At 31.9% G+C, this 23,534-nt stretch overlaps 1 protein-coding gene across 3 annotated transcripts; it reads right to left on the bottom strand.

Annotated features, from left to right (window-relative positions):
* Nucleotides 1–2,329: 2,329 nt before the first annotated feature.
* Nucleotides 2,330–22,849, bottom strand: LOC130443787 (histidine decarboxylase). 3 transcript variants are annotated; one of them, XM_056778617.1, is made up of 14 exons: nt 22,797–22,849; nt 22,164–22,199; nt 19,331–19,617; nt 16,622–16,741; nt 16,274–16,552; nt 13,009–13,238; nt 9,570–9,640; nt 9,492–9,511; nt 9,340–9,438; nt 6,681–6,880; nt 6,040–6,170; nt 4,810–4,977; nt 4,592–4,750; nt 2,330–3,076 (listed from the first exon to the last, which is right to left on the bottom strand). In XM_056778617.1, the coding sequence occupies exons 2-14, from the start codon at nt 22,189–22,191 to the stop codon at nt 2,901–2,903; spliced, it is 1,968 nt and encodes a 655-aa protein (XP_056634595.1). In that variant the 5' UTR covers nt 22,192–22,199; nt 22,797–22,849; the 3' UTR covers nt 2,330–2,900. The 3 variants fall into 3 exon arrangements, with proteins under 3 accessions (XP_056634595.1, XP_056634597.1, XP_056634598.1); XM_056778619.1 differs by having other exon boundaries at nt 22,694–22,815; XM_056778620.1 differs by lacking the exon at nt 19,331–19,617 and having other exon boundaries at nt 22,797–22,818.
* Nucleotides 22,850–23,534: the final 685 nt, after the last annotated feature.

The following is a 23,534-nucleotide window of genomic DNA, read 5'->3' as shown; positions in this document are numbered from 1 at the left end:
ACCAAAAAAATACTTGAACAGATTAAGTTGAGAGTGCTTGAAAAAAGTGTTATTTACGATAATGATGAGATCGAGAGATTGTAGTAATGTTTACTTATTTTGAACATACCTACAATGTAATCAGGTAACATTGAAACTAGTGAATATCGAGGAAAATTAATGTTTAAATTTCAGTCAATTCATTTTAAGATTTAACATGAGACTTGAAGATTATTTTCAATCTTATTTCTTAGATAATTATGAGAGGTTCTGTTTTCAGTGTTTCAATCTTTCACGCTGGGTACTATCTTAATTGCTGTCCAATTCCACTTGCGAAATGATCAAGTATAATATAAATAAAAGTGATTAGAAAATTTTGCAACAAAAAACATTCCTTTTATAATTGAAGAAATTATACAAAATTTGTCGATTAATTACAAAATTTCCAGAACTAAACTAAAATTAAAACTCATTTTAATTAACAAAAAAATTAACATCGATAATTTTGTTATTAAATTTTAGATGGATGCTTGAGGAATGTTTTCTCATTCGTAGTGAACAACACGATCCAAATCTAGCAGGTTAATTGGAGCAGTGCGGAGAAGTGGCCACTCTAAATCTGCATATTGATTTTATTTAAGTAGGTAGTTCGATACATTCTCTTTTCTTTTTTTAATGTCTGTGACTTTTAGCTTTTTACCTTATTCTAATTCATTCTTTTCCACTGTTGATCTTATTTCTAACGTCTTGAATTTTCAATTTTCTTGGCTATCCTCTTAGTCTACATTCAGTATAATGCTAGACTTTTTTTATTTCTATATTCATTCTCATCTATTTTTCTTTAACCCTTTCGAACATTCTAAGGTTTGTACCTAATTTTTGCACTTGAATTACTGTCTCTTATAAATCCTCTGTATATCCAGTAAGTGTCAATATTGCCAATTTATATAGGAGTCGATCGTGATTGAATCGCTAATAGTGACTTAACCAAATATCGTATCCTAGAGAAATATAAGTAGTGGCCAGGAGACAGACGGGGTAGGATTGATCTTTCTCTTGTCCCAAAAACGGGGGGGAAAGAAGAAAGAGAAGGAACCATTTCGATTATCCCCCGAATACAGTTTTCACATAACTTAAGGTAATAAGTACCATAATCTTCAACCAGTACAGCACGGCAAAGATTTGCCGGTCCCTGATCCATCAAATAACTCAAATTCTATTCCAATGGAATTTTCTTCTGATGTACAATCAAAGTAAGATGAACAATATGATGTAATTCCGATAAATTACAGGAAATTTTCAACCTAAATTTGCTCCAATTGAACTTGGTTAGGCAACTGGATCTAACTAACAATATGAGAGGATGTAAAAAGTAAGAGGAAGCAAACTAAGTTTGATTTTGAGGATAATCATAAAAAATAGTTGCGAAAATGCTGAGACTTAAATAATTTACTGATATACACATAAAACACGATTACATTTCATTACATGCACTTTGAATATATTTTCCAAGTAACTAACAAGTATCAACTGTTTACTTTTCAAACAAAGTTCTTGCTAACGGATTATTGAAATTCAAATATGGAGTTATCTCACAAAATATTTTGATTAAGACAGATTTTGTAAATTAACCGATATTATGCTGATGTAGTATGAAAACTTCAGTTTTTTCAGAAATTTGTTATTTGAGATGCATTTTCTCAGGTTTTTAAGTTTAAACTGCCGCAACAAAAAAGAGTTCCAGATAACGTCAAAGAAAAACTGTCAAAATTAGAATAAGATCAACACTTAATAGTTTGCTGACATATAAGATTACTTCAAAACAAAGTTTGATGCTGTTTAGATACGATCCAAAGAAGTTTCTGAATCGTTTCATGAGAGTAAATGAAACAAGAATCCACTAGCTCACACCAGAGTCTAAATAATGGTCGCGAAATTGAACGTTAATCGGCAAAAATGCTCCAAATAAGACGAAGACTGTCGTATCGGCGGGATAGTCATAGTGATAGTCATTGTATCCTGAAATTCACAAGTGAGATCTATATGGGCTACCGGGAGAAGGAATAACACACCACCTCACACCTCCACTCTCGCAACGGTCAAATTGGTTGAGTTGGGCTATGAAGTACTACCTGATTCACAGTATTCATCAGATTTGTCCTGTGCTACTTCTGTTTGTTTCTAAACTTCTAAACACTGGACAGAAATTGAGTCCACTGAGGAGATAATCGGCATTCTGAAGGCCTACTTAGCACACTTCAAGAAAACATATTTTTTAAACCGTTCAAAGAAGTTGGAGTATATTAGAGAATATATCAGATATATATCATATCATATAGAGAATATATATATTATCAAAATGATAAGAACATTGAGCAATGAAGAATTTTACAAAATGCATTAGAAAGTTGGACTAATCGGACAACATTTTGGACAACTGCTGTAATTTCATTTTCTGTATGTTTTTTGAATTCACAACCTAATGAAATCTTGAGCTGCAAGGTTTTTGTGGCATGATGTGAAAAAATATCCTACTACTAATTATCTAATCAGAACCATCATTATGTAATATTCCAGCATCGGCGGATATATTGCCAATCTAACATAACTCTGGCAATAAAAGACAAATAATTAGCATTTTTTGAAGATTTCAGTAATCAATGAAACTGTGGGATGATCTATTTGAAATAACAAAGTTTTAAAATGACGGAATATAAATAAATGCCATCATAATATCAGCCATATCACAAAATCTTCACAAACGAAAGTTTATAAAAATCATTCAATCTGTTCTGAAATGAATGATGTATACTTCTGAATATTCCAGTAAGAAATTAAATGTATAAATTATTAAAAATGATTTCTCTATCTACGTTGTCACTTGGATATTTAAAGAAATTCAAATTACAAATTATAAATATCTATTTGTCTCTTGTTGCTTCGCATTGGTTGACAAGATGTCCGCATTTGGTACAAACTTGTTTCATTTCTATAAAGTTTATGGCTCGCTGATCCACTGATATTGGTCTAGTAATAGAATCGTGATATAACATATCCGGTTCACTACACGGTGACTGGAGACATTCAAAATCGCTTTCTAAAAAAATAACAATCAATCTGAAACGCACTTTATCCCGATAATTGGTTCTAAGTAGTTTTCAATAAACTTTCTCAAATTAAACTACTTATTTTTGAAACATACTTGTATCACCTACATTTAACTACGTTCTTGGTTATTGAATAATTTTGGAATATTTTAGTGGTTGAAAATGGTCGTTATAATCTAAGCGATTATGATTAAACACTCCACGTACTTTCCGATTTCTAATTACTCACTGTCAGCTTCGATGTTTATAAAGTAGAATGTATTTGTCCCAAAAATGGGTGAATGTTCGAAAAAAAAGAAAAATCTGATTAACCCTTTGTTGAAAATTTACTACAGAGAGCAAAAGAACAACAGCAAAACATAAAAATCTAAAGGATCTAAAGATACACCAGATTGGTTCATATAAAGTGAAAAGTGAGTGAATCATAACAGTTTCTTATTTGTACTATTCCCATGAAAAAAAAAGTTTTATACTTTCTTGATACTTTTCGTTTCCATTATAAGAACAAAATGTTCAATAAATTAGAACGATAGATAATGTTTCCGAACAAACAAACCAATTTTTAATCAAAATAATTATTCCATAATCTATTTATCTTGCTACTACTAAGTAGAATCAACTAAAAACTCTCGGAATCGTTGGAATTTGACCCAATACTATAATAACATCCTTATATAGCCTTGAATATAACGTATTCATCTTTTTTCCGGTTTATGCTTCCAATTTCCTTATTTTGAATGTGTTAAAATAATTCCCTAGTTGTTATAGAAACATATGCAATTCATAAATCCATTTCATTTCAATCATCCTAAGAAGTAATAACCATTTCACGATATTTGAATACATCTCCTGGCACATTTGAGGAGAAGGCATCTGTAGAAATTCTATGAAAAAAATTTTCCGATTCGATCCCTCCAAAACAGATTCCAGTATCGATCGCTGAATTATTTTAAATCCCGAACAAAAAGGTTACTTGCAAAGCGTTTATATTGGCGAATTCCAGAACATCATTTATGATTTCAAATTTATATCCCACCACCACAAACATACGAGTATACTATATTTTTTCCCAAATTCCCTCAGTCAAAAGTATTTTCACCCACTACCCATTAGCCCAATATATGATATCTGCAACAATATGCGTTTTGAATGCAAAACCAGCATCGAACATCGTTGATCTCGTTTTTTGTTTGTGATGAATGACTTATCATCTTAATCTTCCGGATTTTATGAATTTTATGAATTTTATGAAGTTTATGAATTCATTTGTTTAAGTAGCAGTGTGCATGACATTTTTTTTGGCGTTTCTCGCTTTAGCTTCTGGCAAGTAAATGATTGTGTACCATTTACAGTGGTAATTTTAGCAACCGGGTCAATTTTATTTTCGTAAGCACTACTCTGCAATTATTTGCAAACAGCAATCATGTTAAGTTTATACCGGAGAGTGTGAAGGTGTAGAATATAAATTATAGCCCTCGTATAGTTCGATAAGTACTCATTCTTACCAGTACAGCTAGTATCTTCACCTTCATTCGTATCTTCAAGTAACGGTAACTTTGTTTCCGATTGCTTAGTAGTTTCAATACCATGAAATAGATCAAGTCTTGAATCTAACGAGAACTGTTTGCCCGACATGAGAATGCCCTTTATTCTTCTTCGCATTGCTAAAACAGAGAAATTTTTGATATTATTATCATCACAATGTTCTATATTTTCAACAAACCTGGACTGTCTTTAGCATCTTTTCGCAACTTGACAGTTTTCATAAATTCATCCAAAACATCACCTTGATCGTATATTGCGGCAAATGAGCCGTTCACAATTTTTGGGGATGTTGGAATATTAGATAGAAGTAAACTTGTACCGAAATTTTCATTTTTTTCTCGTGTATCTAAAACAGCGAAATTACGTATGATAAATGAAGGATATCCTAAAAATGGGTATTATTTTACACATTTTGAACCCAGAAGTAATAAGCAAAAAGGAAATATGGGCAGCACAGCTCTCAAAATGATGAAATTGCTGGGCAATGGTTTGAACAATATGGAAAGAGGCATAGAAAAAACAAATACTACCGAGAGAATCACTGGATAATAACATGATATAAAAAATATCAAAAGACGCAATGTGATAATTATAGAGCCACTTGCACAGCAAAAATAGACTATAAACTTTACCCTAGAATTCATACGCAATAAGTTAGAGAAAACGTACAATATAAATTAGAGGGAAAGGTCACATTTAAACCGTACAGACAAAAACTGACAATATATTTATATATAAAGTTAACAAAACGTAGGAGGAAACATTTATTGATCGACATGCAGAATCGACACAGTAGAAAGAACAGGAAGAAATATCTGGGTGGCTGAATGATGGTACCACAAATACATACGAGACCATGGAGGCTGAAATACAAACTACAGGGATGAAATCAGGAATATCTTAGTGAAGAAAGAAATAAAACCACTATTATTCATATTACAACAGGGCACTGGAACGAGTAACTGTATTGACAAAGGATGGCAAGACAGAGACAGAAATAACAAATAAGAATAGTAAACAAACGATATTGGGCAATACACTAAACAAGGCTATACTCAAACATACAGATATGGACATTGAAGTGAAAATAAGATCCACAGTGCAATAAAGATACCAATAACAACATTCAAGACAAAATTGAAGATGGAGAGAAAAAAGACGAAGACAGTGTCAATGAAAGTCTTATCAACAAAGTGTTACATTAGGTACAAGAGGAACCAGAAGCTTCATTGGACTCCTGTAGAATTAGAAGGAGAATATTGGAAAAAAGTTTTGAAAACGCATATAAATCATCCAGCTTCCATTGCCATTTACAATTCTTTTTGCAAAAATGATTCCAACACTAAATTGAAATTGAATTTATGATATCATATATCATTTAAATGACTCATTACTATTTAATTCTTACCTGCAAGTGGTACCTTTGTTCTGGATGATATGGTTGCTCTTTCTTTTAGCAGATCATCTGCAACCGAAACAATTTCCTTCCAAGCCACGATAATATCATCAACAGTTGATCTTGGTGATGTAACAGTGAATCTAAATAAAGATGATATGAAGTCAGAATTAGATTGATGATGTTTATTTAATATCATTCAATGGACAAAGCCCTCCATATAACTCTTAACGTCAGCAGCGAGAACGTTCGTGAAAAAATAATCAATTTTCAAAAAAAAAAAAGAATTTCGATTTTCTCACTATATATGCTTTTGCCGTACTTTAAAATTTAGAATTTATCAGCAATCATAGACCTTTAGAATGCATTTTCTAGAAAATATTTTGTATTGGTGAATTCTGAAATATATTGAATGTATTGGCACTTCGTAGCGCTTTAGTACAAAAATTTTCAAGTAAGTATGAAAGTATCTATCTCAAAGTAAATATTAAATTGTGAAAATCGATAAATTCATCACAATATTAAGAGCTATTGCACAAATTGTTTTTGTTTTTCATTTCAATCATTTCTATATGAATTTTTTTATTGCAACATCAAAATTTGATGAAAGATTAATTCGGATCCTTCAACTTTTAAGAATACACTTTTTATACCTAATAACGTATTTTCCTTTCAAACTAGCTGGTACACAATGGATCTTTCCTCTCGCATTTAACCTTTTCCACAAAGTCTCGGTGATAACATTATCGCCAATCAATCTAAAAACTACCAAACCCAAATATCTTTGGCATGGTATCTCAAATCTGCTGTCGCCTGCTATAAGAGACTCGAATTTTTCTGCTAGACGGATACCCTAGAACATCAAAAACTACTAAATATTGTTTCTTTAGATATTCGGAAAGCTGTTAAGTTACCAAATTGCATATATTTCAACTATTATGTACAGTAGTGATAAGTTTGAACCCATTAAAGCCTGCAACCTGCTACTGTAGTTTTAGAGAGATAACGTTTGCAGTATTCGACATGAAATATGGATATTGAACAATGTATTTACTAAGTTTTGTTTCAAGTTGAAAAAAGAAGTCGATGAAATGTTATAATCAGTCTAAGATGTGAAAACTCTTTATGGTGCTGTGAGAGATATGAAATTAAAGTGAAAAAAGATTATCATTCGACCTCTAAACAAATAACAATGTGCAAAAAGTGGACAAACGTTCGATCAAATAAACAATTAGGATTTGAGAACGTTTATGAAAAATAACTAAGAAATGAGACGTTTATATTATTTATCATTTCAACACGTCGTATCATAAGCTTTTGATGCGCAAATTTTAGACAACTGAAAATCTTCCTGTCAGTCCAAATGCATCTTACTCAGCAGATAAAACACAATGGCAGCCATAAATGCTTCCAATTATGGATTCATTGGATAAGTGCATTGATAGCCATGGGCAGTATATTGATGGAGATTAATAAACTTCAGCTAATTAACTTTGTTTTCAGTAATTGGTTAGGTTAGGTTAGTCGCATTATTTTATCACAACTCTCACTCAATAAAGATATCTATAGAACATTCATGAGAAATGCCTCACGAGATTTGTAAAAATGCAATGATAGTCCCAAGAGTACCCGGCACAACAAAGAAAACACAAAAATTAGAAAAATATATATTTATTTTATAACGTAATATCCTACTAGCTCCATACACTTTTCCTAGCGATGTTCAATAAGTTCGATATCCTTTTTATAATAAGAATCATCAAGCTCCTCAAAATAGCCATTAACTGTCGACATTACCTCTTCATTGTTGGAAAATATATGACCATCGAGCTACCATTTTCATATTAACCAAATGTGACCGCTTTTACTGTATTTCTTATCTACAGATGGAACGGTCTTGAACGACCCACACTTCATCTATGGTTATGAGAAGGCGCAATAATTCGGCTTTTCTTATTTTGTGAGTAAATGCTGACACCATCTTGTGCACAGCATTCTCATGTCCAAAATTTCAGTTAAAATGAGATGTACCGCACTTTTTAAAATACTTACTTTGTCTGCTAACTGGCGCCCTTTCAGTCGACGATCATCCAATACCGCTTTGTGGATTTTCTTTCTGGATTCATCACCTCATTTGGTCAACCACTGCTATATTGGTCTTCACATAAAGAAGGAGCAGTCTCACTCAGAATAGAATCTAGTTCAGCTTTTATATTGTTTAGGCTGCGGCTTTTCAAATAAATGTATTGTATCACATAACGATGACCAATTTTTTCCATCCTTACAAATTTACTGAAAACGTTCACTATTGATAGCTGTACACTTTTTGAAATGCCCTACTATGTCTGCTAGCTCACGCAATTTCAGTCGACGATAATACAGTACCACTTTGTGGATTTTCTTCAATATTTCATTTGGTCGACCACTGCTATATTGGTCTTCACAGGTCATACAGCCTCGTTTAAACTCTGCTACTCAATATTTTACTGTTGATAAAGAAGGAACAGTCTCACTCAGAATAGAACCTAGTTTAGCTTTTATATTGGTTGGGTTCAAATAAATGTACTGTATCATATAACAATGACCAATTTTTCATATAACAATGACCAATTTTTTTCATGCTTACAAATTTACTGAAAACTGAAAACAAATACTAAACAAGGTGGCATGTTCAAACTTGAAACATATGCTGTATAGATTGTGAACTTTCTAATACAGTGGTATTTTTCAAGCAACTACCGCCATTTCTAGGTCGGGCCAGGTATTTTTGGGACGATCCTCGTAGTTGTTTGAGTTATGGTTACGAGTTTGTATTTTAATTTAAAGAATGAAATATTTAACGATGTCAAAATTGAGTTAAATGATTTGTATAAAATATTATTCTTAAAAACTTTTGTTCAATCTTGGAAACCTAGGGAAATAATTTGTTTATATCTAGTGGATTGTAAAAATAAATAACATCAAAATCTGACAATCTCTATCAATAGTAACTACAAAAATAATAAGTATCACATTGATATACGTTGAAAACAGGATATTTTCCGTGTATTTTTAGTTCGATAACATTTATTGGATTTCATTGAACTTATTGCTACGAACGCGTTTCCTTTGCATTCGCTGTTTGTTTATTGTTGTGACAAAAATCATTTATTCGCTACTTAATATCTAGTCATAGCTAAAAAAGTTACAAATATCTTAACATGAAAGGGATGATGATGTCTAGGTATGGGGGGCATTATTATAGTTAATAAAAACTATTGAAAATGTTATCTCGAATTGTCAAATAAATAATAGAACATAATTTATTATTACCTTCCTTATATGTTGTTGTAATCCGCTTATTCCATAGTTGCGAATAACAAACCATAATTTCAAAGCTCGAAATCTTTTACTCAAAGGAATCTGCCAATGCTATGAAAATAATGTTGAATATATGAAAGATATAAGAAGATCTGGAAACTTACCATAAAATCTATTGCAAAACCTGCCACATGAAAAGATATTATCAAATTACAATAATAATATATGAATAGAATATGTACCTGAATATTCATGTGTTAAATATAGTGGATTGACATTAAAAGCACCGTGTAAAGCTCCACTGTTTTTAACCCTGAAATTGAAAATGCATAGATGGAATTAGAAAAAAAATTAATAAGGCTAATGATACTTTGAACCAATCTTATTATAAAGAAATGCTGAATAGCATTATTCAATGTTATAAAATTTTGCACATATAATATATTTCGCTTCTGTACAATTTGTTTATAGTGTATTTTTATATACAATCCAAAATTATATGGTAATTTTAAATATTATTACATAATGATCTGTATATTTCTTCAGATTAACTTTCATAAATGTCCCTGAGCTTATACAAGTTTTCGGTATTTTATAACCATAAGCTGTACGGAACAAAAGAAAGAAATTCTGTTTTATTCCAATTCCAAGAATTTTTCTCCACAAATTTCACCCAATAGGGGTGATTTTAGAATTTTCCATTCCAAGTTGTTCACTATAGTTCCAACATGCAAAGTGCAGTATAAAGTCTAGTGTGGTTCTTAAGAAGTAAATGAAAAAACAATGATATCTAATTGTTTCAAATCATTTACAGACAAACATTTATGTAAAAGTGTTGATGACACAGTGGAATTGGTAGTGCGCTTGGTGTTGGCAAATCTACTATTTACAGAGTTTCAAACAGACAGAAAAACCAAATTTTAAATGGAAAATTATTGGGAGGAAAGTACATAGGTTCATATTTAGAAAAGAATTACCGACAGTAAGCAAAGTTCATATTACGGTTCGAAGTGATAAATATTACTCTGAACTGAGTCGAAGCGTATTAAGGAAACTTTTAAAAGAAATATTGATCAATGAAGAACATACACCAGATAAATTTTTGCGAGATTAAACTATTACAAATTGAAGACAAGCTTTTTTGAATAATTTATCTACTGTTTTATATACACCATAGATACGGAGCGCAGTCTGGTAATAGTATACATGGGCAGCTTAAACGGTTTTGTTTCTGTTTACGGATGCTTAATCATTTTATTACTTTTGTCATTCATACAAATAGACTATAGGTCCATCAAAGAACCATCCTTGGTACGGTAACAATTTTGCGCAATAGAGATTACGCGTTTCAACCGTTATACGGTTTTGTATTCTTTTGTATTCTAGCCGACTTAGGTATCGTTTGTGAACTGTTTCCGGGACGGTCTTTTCGATACTTGATTGATGGTAAGTACTGTTACCAAAACCATGCAAAGCCGGAGATTGCGCAGAAAATATCATTTTAAACGCTTCCAGACTAGCAGATTGGAATTCCATTTTGTCTCTGAGTTTCGAATGCGCGTTGGTAAAGCGTGCCAACAATTATAGCAGATACCATTCGTAAACATAAAGCCGTAGAGTGAAAATCGTTTATCAAAATAGTGGTACATTCTACTGGATGCGAAATCAGCTTAAGATTTTAAACGCAGTCGTGAAATAATACATGGTGTATTTAAATTTATGACATTGGAGGCGCAACTTGGCGAGACATCAAGACAATTTGTTACCATTACAATGAAAAAATCGTTACCAACCTGCTCTCAAATATGAAAAAGATTTTTTAAATTAACAATAGATCAAATTATTATTAATCTTTATGAGGATAACATTTCACAATACAGTATTTTAGTTTGCCAACAAACGCCAACAAAGTTTCGATGATGGGACGTGTTATATTTTGTTTATGTTTTTTGTTCATGTTTAAAGTGATAAATAAATAAAATAAGCAACAGCCATTGACATTTAACTTATGACCCAAATTTTCTATAACTATTATAGCATATTTTTTAAGTAAGTACCGTTTTGCGATTCCGCCGCCGCAACCTCAAGGTCGGCGTTCCGCACATACGAGCTGGTTACCTACATCTCATAACTACGCACTGACGCCTTTACAGTCTGATTCTTCATTGTGGACGTTATTTACTGAGTGTTTAAGATGCCTCCGACAATCGTGAGTCCCGCCGATTGTGAAGTACGGGCTGTTATACGATTTCTTAGTGCTAAAGGCGTAAAACCGATCGATATTCATCGTGAGATCTGTGATGTTTACGGACAAAACATTATGAGTGATGGAATGGTAAGGAAATGGGTGAGAGTATTTAAAGATAGCCGCACAAATGTGCATGAAGAAGATTTGGTGCAGAAAGTGAACGAAAAGGTGAGAGAAAACAGACGCATTACAATTTCATCATTGTGCGACTACATTCCTCAATATTCTCGTAGTGTTTTGTATCGCATTGTGACTGAGAACTTGAAATACTGGAAATTGTGATCAAGTTGGGTTCTAAAAATGTTGATGGATTTGCGCAAAACTCAACGTGAAGGCAGTGCATTAACTTTCCTTGAACGTTACCACAATGAAGGTGAAGACTTTAGACCAAATTGTTACTGGTGACAAAACATGGGTGGCCTACGTCACACCAGAATCGACAAAACAATCCATGGAATGGCGACATTCATCATCACTCAAAAAAGTGAAGTTTAAGCAAACAATTTTTTTCCGGAAAATCATATGCACAGTTTTTTGGGACAGAAAAGGAGTATTGCTTGTGGAGTTTCGGCCTAGTAAAGAGACAATCATGCAGTGTCTTATTGTGAGACATTGATTAATCTGCGTCGTGCAATCCAGAACAAAAGACGTGGCGAGTTGAATAAGGGTATCGTTTTGCTGCATGACATTGCCCGTCCACATGTGGCTAATCGGCCAAAGATCTCATCAAATCTTTCAAATGAGAAACTCTAAATCATCCTCCCTACAGCCCTGATCTGGCGCACAGCGACTACCATTTGTTCCTGCGCTTGAAGAAACACCTGGGCGGTCATCGTCTTCAAGACGATAACGAAGTCAAAACAGTTGTGATACAGTGGTTAACAAGTCAGACGGCACAATTTTATGAGGAGGGTATTCAAAAACTGGTGCCACGTTATGACAAGTGCCTCAATATTCACGGAAATTATGTAGAAAAGTGGATTAAGGTACAGGCTTTCATGTAAAAATAAAATTATTGCGATATCTTTGCACTACCTCGTAGCTTTAGTTGAATACTGTAATTTTTCTCAATACGATATTAGACTGTTAAAAAATTTTCCTAAATGTTTACTTACATATTTATTCTGTATCCCAATTTTCGTTTTAAACTATTAGAGAACTACAGTTTTGGTCTCAGTTTTCGAAACATATAGTCTAACAAACTAAAAATGAAATTAGTTAGCTATATTATCGATACTTAAACACATTCGAAATCAATTGCTCATGGCGTATCGATGATAATGTTGACTAATTTCATTCTCAGTTTCAGTTTATAATACTGCTTATAATCAATATAAAAAAAATATATCCGTCCAATATTATTTTCCGTTCGAAAAATATTTTCATTGAGATTTGTATTATCTAAGCTACTGAATAATATTAGAATTAATTACCACATAGCTGTGCAATCAAAATGCACCATTAACCATTTTGAAGGATTAAATGCTATTGAATCTGCCTTCTCGATTCCTTTCAACCATATTCTATGTTCTGGGCAAATAAATGCAGACCCTGCATAAGCTGCATCCACGTGACACCACAACAACTCTTTTTCGCAAATGATAGCAATTTCCTCTAAATTATCAAATGCACAAGATCCAGTAGTTCCCAAAGTAGCGCACACCTAAATTTGGATATAATTATAATGTTTAGTTTCAAATTAAACAATTATTGAATGTGCTTTTCAAAATTGGAAAAGGTATTTTGAAAGCATTTACTATGAAGCTTATATAAAAATTAAAATTTTCACATAATTCCAAATTCAGATATTAATTTTTTTAAGAAATCTTCTGATTCTAAATGACTGCATGTAGTAGTACGAGAAAAATAAATAATCATTGAAATAAAGGGTCTAATCTTATTAACTTCCGTCTTCATGAAATTTTTTGTGCGTTGTCGTCAACCGACGCCAAAACGTATTCTTTCAAACCAATAATTCATTTGATAGAACAGTCAAGTCAATTAAATAACTCCGAAAAGGATTATGGTTATGTATCAACCGCAAACAACTAATTGGAACAATCTTCTTGAAATGATCCTTGGAGATTTACGTAAAATCCCAGAGGGTGCAATTAATATCAACTTACTTTTCACCATCTGTTGTTCAGTTTTCATTCCTTCTAGTGAGATTGGGTTTTTAACAGAATGTACCAGATTTTTGTTGAATAATTATATAAAAATATTTTGAGATCGTATGATTCATGTTATCTTCAAAAAATATATTTCATGGAAAATGTAGTTGAATATTTATGTTTAAAAAATTTTCATGTGGACAATCGTACGGATTGGTGTACTTGATTAGATATTACGAGGGTTGCTACTTAAGTTTTCAGATATATCAACATTGATGTGAATATGTCATATCTGACATATTTTTAAAGGTCAACGTACTCAGAACGTGTTGTCATGCGAGTGTTATTATTTTTATTCGATGATTTTCTATGACGTTCGAGGTGGATTAAACCAAAATCAACTCGCTTTGATTTTTGGTGATGAAACACCATCTTGAGCTACCGTATTTCGTTGGTTTTTCGAATTAAATCGTAGTTTCAAGTCACTACACGATAAATTTCGTGAAATTAGTCCAAAATTTGCTATTGTGCAAATAAACATCGATGCTGTGCGTACTAATATTGCAAGATCGACGTGTTACATACCGTGAGATTAGACATACTTGGAATTAGTTCCACTCGCATACTTGTTTATTTGTTCACGTTTGATATCGCATAAATTAACAATCGGTCAAAAAAAGCTAGTGTCGATGGACTATTGCAGATTGCAGAGAAATGTTCAGAAATTCAATCGCGGTGCTCAAAAAGATCGTGACAGGAGACAAATCATGGATCTATACATATGAAGCATTTCGAAGCAATTTTTTTCGAAATAACTGGACGCCACCATTCCATAAGAGCCACGTAGAACGATCAATTCTGAATGGTACTACAGTATTTATTTACCAGAAGTGTTCGAAATAATCAGGGAAACCAATCGCAGAAGACGAATCATTCCACAATGCGAACTCTCACACATCAGCTCAACTAAAAACATCTTTGAATAGTCAAAACATCAAATTGATGGGTCATACGCTGTACAGTCCTTGATTGGCATCCAATGATTCCTCCTTATACTCACAGATCAAAAATAAATTGCGAGGTCAACGTTTTTCTACTCCTGAAAACGCGGTTGACGGTTTCCAATCACATGTTTTTGGAGGTTTCAAATGCATGCAGAAGTATTTTGATCTTAAAGGAGAATATTTTGAAAAATAATAAAGCCATATCCAATTATAAAATTTGTCTCTCTTAAAAACTTGAGTAGCAGCTCAGTTTTTAATAAATAAATCTCCAGTCACTATAATTTATAGGATCAGAATTCTGAAAGTCAAGGTACAACTAATGTTAATGTGTTAATGTGTTAATGCGTATTAGTATATCTGAAGTCAATGTGAAGAGATGAAAAACAAGGCTTTCTAATATTCTAATATTCTGATTTCTGATAGATTTACGAAAACAAAATGTTAACTAATAGTATATCATTTAACAAACACATAATGACGGCTATTACTCACGAAAATGAAATTGCAATTCAATCCGGAGGCGAGTGTTGTAAAATCTGCATGAGTAATATCTATTATACACGTATTGAATACTACAGTTTATCCACAACGTCAAACCAAATGCAATAAATTTATTATTTAGTGTGAAATGCGTTATGTTAAATACTGGAAATAATTAGATTAACAGTAATGCATAAAACAGCGGTTTTAGAAATGTTTTGTTACAGAGATAAAACCCCAAACCCAACGTATTTCATGAGAAATTTACTGATTTACCGGCTATATTAAAAGGAACAATTAGTAAAATTGGAATCAGTTTCGCGAGTTTAATGCAGATAAAATAGCTGCCAATGCACTATCTACTTCTAGCTAACGATCAAATGCTTTTTCCTGACAAAAAAGCACGTACTTTACCATACTCAAATAGCCTAACTCAATGTACAGAAAATTATATAATAATTATTTTAATGTTATTTTAATTTCCAAAATTCATGACTTTCAAATTTATAAAAAATAAATGCATGACATTAGTTAGCCTTTGGCATCAACGGAATTGAGAATGTCTCCCTTGATAATGACTTTAGAAAGACTATATTCTCTTCGATCTAATATGAATGAGATTGTTACAATAATATTTTATTTTTAAAACAGCTCAAAATTGCATGATGAACTAAAATTCGTCACTCTTTGTTCAGTGTTTACGTAATATAATCTATGGTGCTTTCGATTGCGACGTTTGTTATTTTTAAAAAACAAATAATAGGACATAAACATTAGTTTGAAATCCAGATTACGACTTTATAAATTATCCTCTAATATGGAACCAGTTGGTTTGTAGTTGAAATTGTAATGTGAAACTTTATTAATCATAATTCTACATAAAATAGTTGGAAGATTATAATATATCCTTAAGCATGAATTATGATGATTTCACATTCTTTATATCAAAATATGATAAATTATAACAAATGCAAAAATAGTACTTATGGAATACGAATTATGATATAAAATAAATTAAATACAAACGAGCGTTTTGTCTGATGCATCTAATAATTACAATAAATATCTAAAACTAAATCATATAGTCATTTTGTTCGACTCACCCAAAACGGAATTAAACCTTTATCCTTGTCTTCCTTAATAGCTTTCTCCAAAGCTGTACCCCTCATTGCATAGTCATCATCTGCATCGATATATCTAAGAGTAACCAATCCTATAAGAGCAGCTTTTTCTATGCTAGAATGTGCTTGGTCAGAGCAGTAGGCTACTAGTTTTCCATGTATTTCATGTTTACTCACATCTGGATAAAGATCCATGTATCGTTTTAATACAACGTACCGACCAGCCAGGAGACTGATCAAAGTACTCTCACTAGCTGTCGTCTGGAAATTACAATATTTATTTTATCTGACTTAGTATATTGAAGTATTTTACGAAAAAAAATCACCAACTTGTATAACTCCTCCTCCTTTTCCACCTTTCTTATGTAAATAATCATCTGGAAGTCCTATCATTTTCGCCAACCAATTCATCACCATCATTTCTAGTTCTGTACAAGCTGGACTAGATGCCTACAACATGCGATAAATGTGTGTGTATTTTCTAAGGAATAAATAATCATTGAATGTGTATAAAGAAACGTCTGCAATATTGGAGAAATTCAATGATTAGTATTCTAATAGAGATACTGGTTGAAGGACTGCCTCAAAAATTAAATATTTAGACAGGTAATGTAGCAATTCTAATTATATGCCCAACATTGTTACCATTTAACCTCCTCCTACACCATATACTCATATATATCATAATCAATTACCTGCAGCCCTATTAATAAGATTTTTCACGTAGGGACTTTCCTTACATATTTATATATTGATCCTTCATATGTTGTCTATTCTTGGCAACTCTGGTCCATGTTGTTTCCGCAAATTTTCTAATATCAGGATCCCATCTTGAGATGGGTATTTTTTGGGTCACTTTTTGCTTCGTGAGTACTATCGCCTTATTCATATGTTGCCACTTAAATGCTTTCACACTGTGGATAACTTTTGTAATCTGGGTCTTCTGTCTTATCCACTTGATCCTCTATCTCTTTATTGTTATTCCTAGAGTGCTTGGCTTCATAGATCTTTGTATTACCTGGAGGAATTTTCTTATGATGTTAGTTTTCAGTGTCCAGGTTTCAAACTAATACGCACTGGTAAGGTGTCATTCTTGATCATTATTAATTTCTGGTAGTAAAGATCCTGATTTGTGTATAGTTGACACAAGTATATGTATTCTTTTACTACTTCTAGTATCGTACTGTTTCTTTATATACCTTCTTGTTGATATATCAGTTCGTTTTGCATTACCCCTGTCTTCACTAGGTTCATTTTGAGACTTATTTCCATTTCTCGTTATATTTAGCTCATTTATTTGTTGTCGTAATTCCTTGCATATAATTTCTCTATCTTCAGTTTCCTTGTATATGTTGGCTAAAGTTTCTATATATTGTAACGTTTCGCGAGCTTGTTTGCAACAATATGATTTTTTGGCAGGCTAAGGCTAATGGTAATGATAATTTTCCTTTGTTCGGCTGATAACCTTTCTAAGTGTTTGAGTATGATTTATTGTACTGAAGCCACTCCTAACTCCAGTATGCTCTCTTGATTGTGACGCATCTAGAATCTTTTTTATTTTGTTGCTACTGGTTCTGAGAATATTTTATATACTACAGGCAGCCTTCTTCTTTACTGTCTTGCAATTATTCCAGTTCTGTGGTATCCTTCTGTTATTAAGACAGTTTTTATATATAATAACTAGGATTTATCAAGTTTATGTTTCAGTATGTTTCAGGTGGTATGTTTTGGCTATCATACCATCGTTACCTGCTGCCACGCCATTCTTCATATCTATGAGAACCTTTTCTACTTCTTCAATGAAAACTTCTGGAATGATGTCTTGTGACGGTTGTCAATATTATATCCAGTGTTTTTGGAGAATTGTATAGGTCGCTATAGACTTTATAGTCTCTAGATTAATTATGTCTAATTTGTTATTTTAATGTTGTCATCTGCTACATTTCGTTAACCATTGCCATTCCAATTAACAGTTCAATGTAGTTCTTAATATTCCCAGCAATCTTCTTCCTTATAATTGTGTGTGTGCCTGGTAAAATTTGGTATTGATCAGTGTTTTCTTTTAGCTTGTTCATATCTATTCCGGTTATTCAGGGTTTTCTAACAAATTTTACTCTTTCAAAACATGGATTGAAGAAAAAATATGCTTTAATCAATCAATGACCTCTAACTTTTTGGAATTTGTGGAAAAGCCCACATCTTTTGTTATGTCTATTTTATTAGTTATTTAAAAGTTGTAATCTATCCGTCCAAATATTTCAATAAAATTGTTATCCTTCAATTGAACTTTCCTCCAAATTGCATTATCTCACTATATAACAGCTATTCAACAAAACCTTGACAGCTGCTTTGGTAGAAAATTGAAATGTACCTTATTTATCTAGTTAAAACAAGTTAGTATTTGGGATATCTTAAAGATAAATACCAAAACACCAATTGGAAAATATTGATGGATGCTAGCAATTATATTGCATCTTTCTTCTTTATGATCAGAGAATTAAAGCATAAAGCACATTTATGTTAATTTAACATCTCACAAGTCGCGGCCCATTCGACCTAGAGGTAAATCCGTCACTGATATTTGGGTAAAATGATAAAAAAGCTACAACTTTCATTGAAAATACTTCTGACTGAAATTTGCTCTAAATCCTGATACGTTCCAAGACTTGCATACTTCTATATTTTTTAAAAAAACGCCCATAGTTTAATAATGCGATTAGACGAAAAAATGACGCTTCAGAGATTGATCCTTCTTTAGAAACCATCCGTCAAAATAAAACATTCTCACGTAAAAGAAAAGAAATGTGGTGACTTCAAAAGTATGTATGTATCTCATAAATGGATATTTGTTAAAAGAAAATTATCTAAAAGCCATATAATTCTGGTATGCCATTTCATTGAAACTATTCACACTTTCAATGAAAGCTTCCAAACATACTCGTAAATACAATCCAAAGATTTCCAAATAAGTTAATAATTAAGAGTGAAAAGAAATCGTTAAGAGTCCAAAAATAGTTTATAAACATATAAAGTATTTACCCATGTGAATCCTAAACAATTTATTGCGTTGGTAATCATTTCTCCTAACATAGAAGGATAACTATTAAGTGCAGGAAAATAGGCATGCATATGTGGACTCTGCCAGTGAGTAACTCCAGGCATTATAATTCTTTCCACATCTTCGAAAATCTCTGACCATTTCTCACCCTCAACGGGAGCCGAATCAGGTATTTGTTCTCCAATAAATCCCGGTTTTTTATCGGGGAATACTCTTCTATCTCTTATGTTTTCCAAGTAGTTTGTGATGTAGTCTATCAATACTTTTCCTAGGCAAAAAAGCAAATTATATTCCAAGAGGTAAACACCCATCATTTAATAACAGGTTTTGTAATATTTCCAACAATTCTCTATATAAAAGTAAAATAATTGTGGAAGTAAAATTCTACAAAATAAACTTATTTCTTTCTATTAACTAATTTGTTTGTTTGTTTTATAGGAAAGGTTCGATAATTTATATCGGCAGTTGCAAAATTTCCGATTATTTTTCTGATGAATCTCGTGAACAGTAAATTGAAACGTATATTTTTGTTCTTAATACGTTGATCCCCAACTTGATAAACTTTCACCTGGGCCCAAAAATTTTTTTGTGTTTATACATTCCATATGGGGTGTGGATCTAAGAAAAAATAAAGATAAAATGCATTTGAAATGAAAAGTGAGAAAAAATGATGGTTTTTGTGTGCGATCCATGGACCCGCTCTGGGCTCGAGAGAAAATTTACGGCTAAAAGTTTCTCAAGGGCCCAGATTGGTCCTATGGACCGTACATAAAAATATGATATTTTTCACTTTTCATTCTAAATAAATCTTTTCATTAGATCTATTTAAAAAAACACCCGACTTGTAGCATGGAAAAACAAAATTTAGTTTGCTTTTTTATCCTTTTAACGATGATTTATGCTTTCGTGTAAAGTGTACAAAAATGTGCGAAATTTTTCGAAAAATATTATATAAGATCAAAGTAACAAGAAGGTAGCGATTATTTAAATTATGTTGAAGGAATCAAAAAAATGTAAAGTAAGGCTTTTTGTTTTACAATGGAGTTGAAGATCATGCAAAAAAATCAAATGAACCGAGTGTAGGGTAATGTTTCAAGGACCCAGGACGGTCCAACCAAACTGTAAAACACATTTAAATACAGTTTCTTGAGCCGTGTAGAAGGTTTGAAATAAAATACGTCGTACAGTCCATAGTACCGCTCTGGGCTGTTGGGAAAGTTCAGTTGCGGGCCTATGGGCCCCACTGGGGCTCAACTATACTTTACTCCCTATATATTATTTCCAGTAGTTGTCCGTACTGAATACTGATTTTTATACCAGATAATTTTTAATCATGTTTTTATTGTTTGTTGAACTGCAATGTACTGTTGTCATTTTAACACAATTTATTTCAGTTTCTCACCAAAACTATCTCAGATAACATTAAGTATTTTATTTATTCCCTATTTTCAATACAGTTTTGTGTACTAACAATACTAACGTATGAAGTTCCATATCCGAACCGTATTAAAAACGATATACAATGGTTAAAGTGACGTTTATGTATTGTTTTTAGCAGAGAAATCGTGTCAGACAGTTTGCTCCTCAGAATCCCTATATTTTCATATTATTAAGTTTGTATACGATATTGAATTACATTCGATGTAAGGCTTAGTATAAATCTTTATATATACAGTTCACAATGTAATCTTTTTTGAAGTGATTTATTCAAAATATCTTATTTTTAGCTTCGCGTATTGATTGTTCATTATAAATCACAATTATCATCTTTCATAACTTTCATAACTAAAAAATGTTAATGAACTTTTGCACAGTATTTCTTATATCCGCATTATTGGAATTATCTATTACGTGTCTATCATGAAACATGGAGCTTTATTAACACATTGAGTTTTTTCCAAATTGAAAAAACTTCTAGCGAAGCTGATAACATGTTAACTTCTATGACCAGGTATTTACTTTGAATACCTTTTAGTATTTTTATGTGCCATTCATAAGTAAAAAGAAGACAATTGAGGATGTGAAATGATTGGAACTTCTTCAAAAAGTAGTTTCTCTCAGATAACTGGTTTAACTCTAAAAATATTTAGGCGCTGTTTGCCTTCTACCATCCTATACAGTTCGCTCGATCATTGAATTATGATTCAGAAACTTGTCCTACATAGATAATAGAGATGAAAGTTGGGTCAATAGCTGTAGCAATGAGATTAAAATTCAGATTTATACATGGAAAATTAGTGACTTGCATCGTTTAGAACAAGACCGTCAATCAATATCGGAAATCAAACTCATGGTAATGGCTATTTTCCATTCTAAAAGCTTAGTACGATCATTATTATGAATTTTATGAGGGGACAAGTAATGTTTGATATCCGAGCTTTTGAACACTTGAACTCTTTTTGTGCAGCACCATTCTACTTCTGATATCATTCTTGCCTCTGATAAGAACAGACGAAAAACGCTTGCAGTCATAGATTCGACGTTTGGAATAGTGTATTGTTAGCAAACGGCGAAACGTCTAACGAACGACAACAAATCGTGATCTTCTTATGTGTACTTTGGGTTCCTTTCCTTTTGAAATTTAAGGATAACGGTATTAGAAAATTCAACGCATAGAAGATTTTCAATACTCATTTGTGAGAAAAAAATTCAGACATTTATCATTTATTTTTCTCGTTTATTTGGATTTTTGTAGAGAAATATGTTAAACATTGATCAATATAAAAAATATTAATAGCATTTAATACTAGTCGAACAATTTTTATAAAATTTTTAATTGTATTTCAAATAGAGAAAATATCAGTTATTGCTTACCTTCTTTTCTAAATTCAGTTGCATCCATAGTGAATACTATGTAAATAAACATATATCAATTAAACATTGTTAAACAAAACTAACACCATATGACAATGAATTTTCTTAAACAGGCTTCTAGTCGACTTAATCAGATATTAGAATTATTTAAGAAAATAAACTAGTCTCCAACATTTTTGTCGTTAATATTACTAAACTTTAAATATCAGCTTACATTACTTTATAAACTTTTATACGTGTTTTATATGTGTGAAAACTGTGAATAAAAACAATACCAGTAATCGTAAAAACCCTTAGGTGTATTAGTTCTTCTAAAAAACAACCTTATTTTCAAAATTGTGTCTTGCTGAAGAAAGAATGGTCATTAAATATTACAATCAAGAGTTTGTACACCATTAAACTATTTGAAATGTTTCTAAACTTTTCCGAAAATGTCCGCACCACCTCAACTAGAGTTAAAGCAAATAGTTCAGCCAAAGAACAAAGTTATGAAAAAAGTTCTATGTACTATAATTAAGTATGTAATATACCTGGATGAAAACGTTTCTATTTCAACACTATACCTGATGAATTTGTAATTATCGAATACCTCCCACACATTTTACGATAACAAATAGTGAAGAAAACACTCACCCTATATCTTGACAAAACTGACTTTATCACAAAACCAAACCAAAACAAATAAGCCGAAGCCAAATGAAACGCAAGAATTGTCTGGCATCTTTATATAAGGATTCCCTCCACCCTTTTCCGATAGGAAGTGATTCCTAGTATCCATAATATTAGTGGCCCTTAAACAAGTATTAAACTAATATTTAGTTCACACCAACACAAATTATCGAAATGTATACAGTGTAAAAAATTATTGGATTGTAAAGTGAAATGGATAAGCACTTGATGTTAATTTTTATTCAGTCTACATATCTACCTTTGAAATAAGTTCAAGTGAAATATGAATATAAAAAGTAGAAAAGTAAGATCTTTTGTCAAGAATGTAAATTTAAACAAAATTTTATCTTAATCAAGAAAAAAAGTAGTAAATACCGAGAGCCTTCCCTTATTTATTTATTATCCACAAACAAAATTCTGCACTGCAAGTAGATAATTTGTCATCATAAGTATTTCATGAACTAAATAAATGTAGTTTAAAAAGCACACCAAACTAAAAAGTTAAAAACAATTTTTGAAATAAGTTTTGAACAGAAATGAATGAAAAATACTAGTATAATATGGAATAAAACACCACACGTATAATTACTTCACTGCTTATATATCAACATCTCATCAAAACTTGTATCGAATCATAACGGTGTAGTTGGTAAGGTTGTCAAAGTGCTGAACTCCCAATACGAAGATCGGAGATTCGAATCC

The sequence above is a fragment of the Diorhabda sublineata genome, chromosome 5 (genome assembly GCF_026230105.1).
Source record: "Diorhabda sublineata isolate icDioSubl1.1 chromosome 5, icDioSubl1.1, whole genome shotgun sequence".
Taxonomy (NCBI): Eukaryota; Metazoa; Arthropoda; class Insecta; order Coleoptera; family Chrysomelidae; genus Diorhabda; species Diorhabda sublineata.
This window is presented reverse-complemented; position numbering and strand designations above follow the sequence as displayed.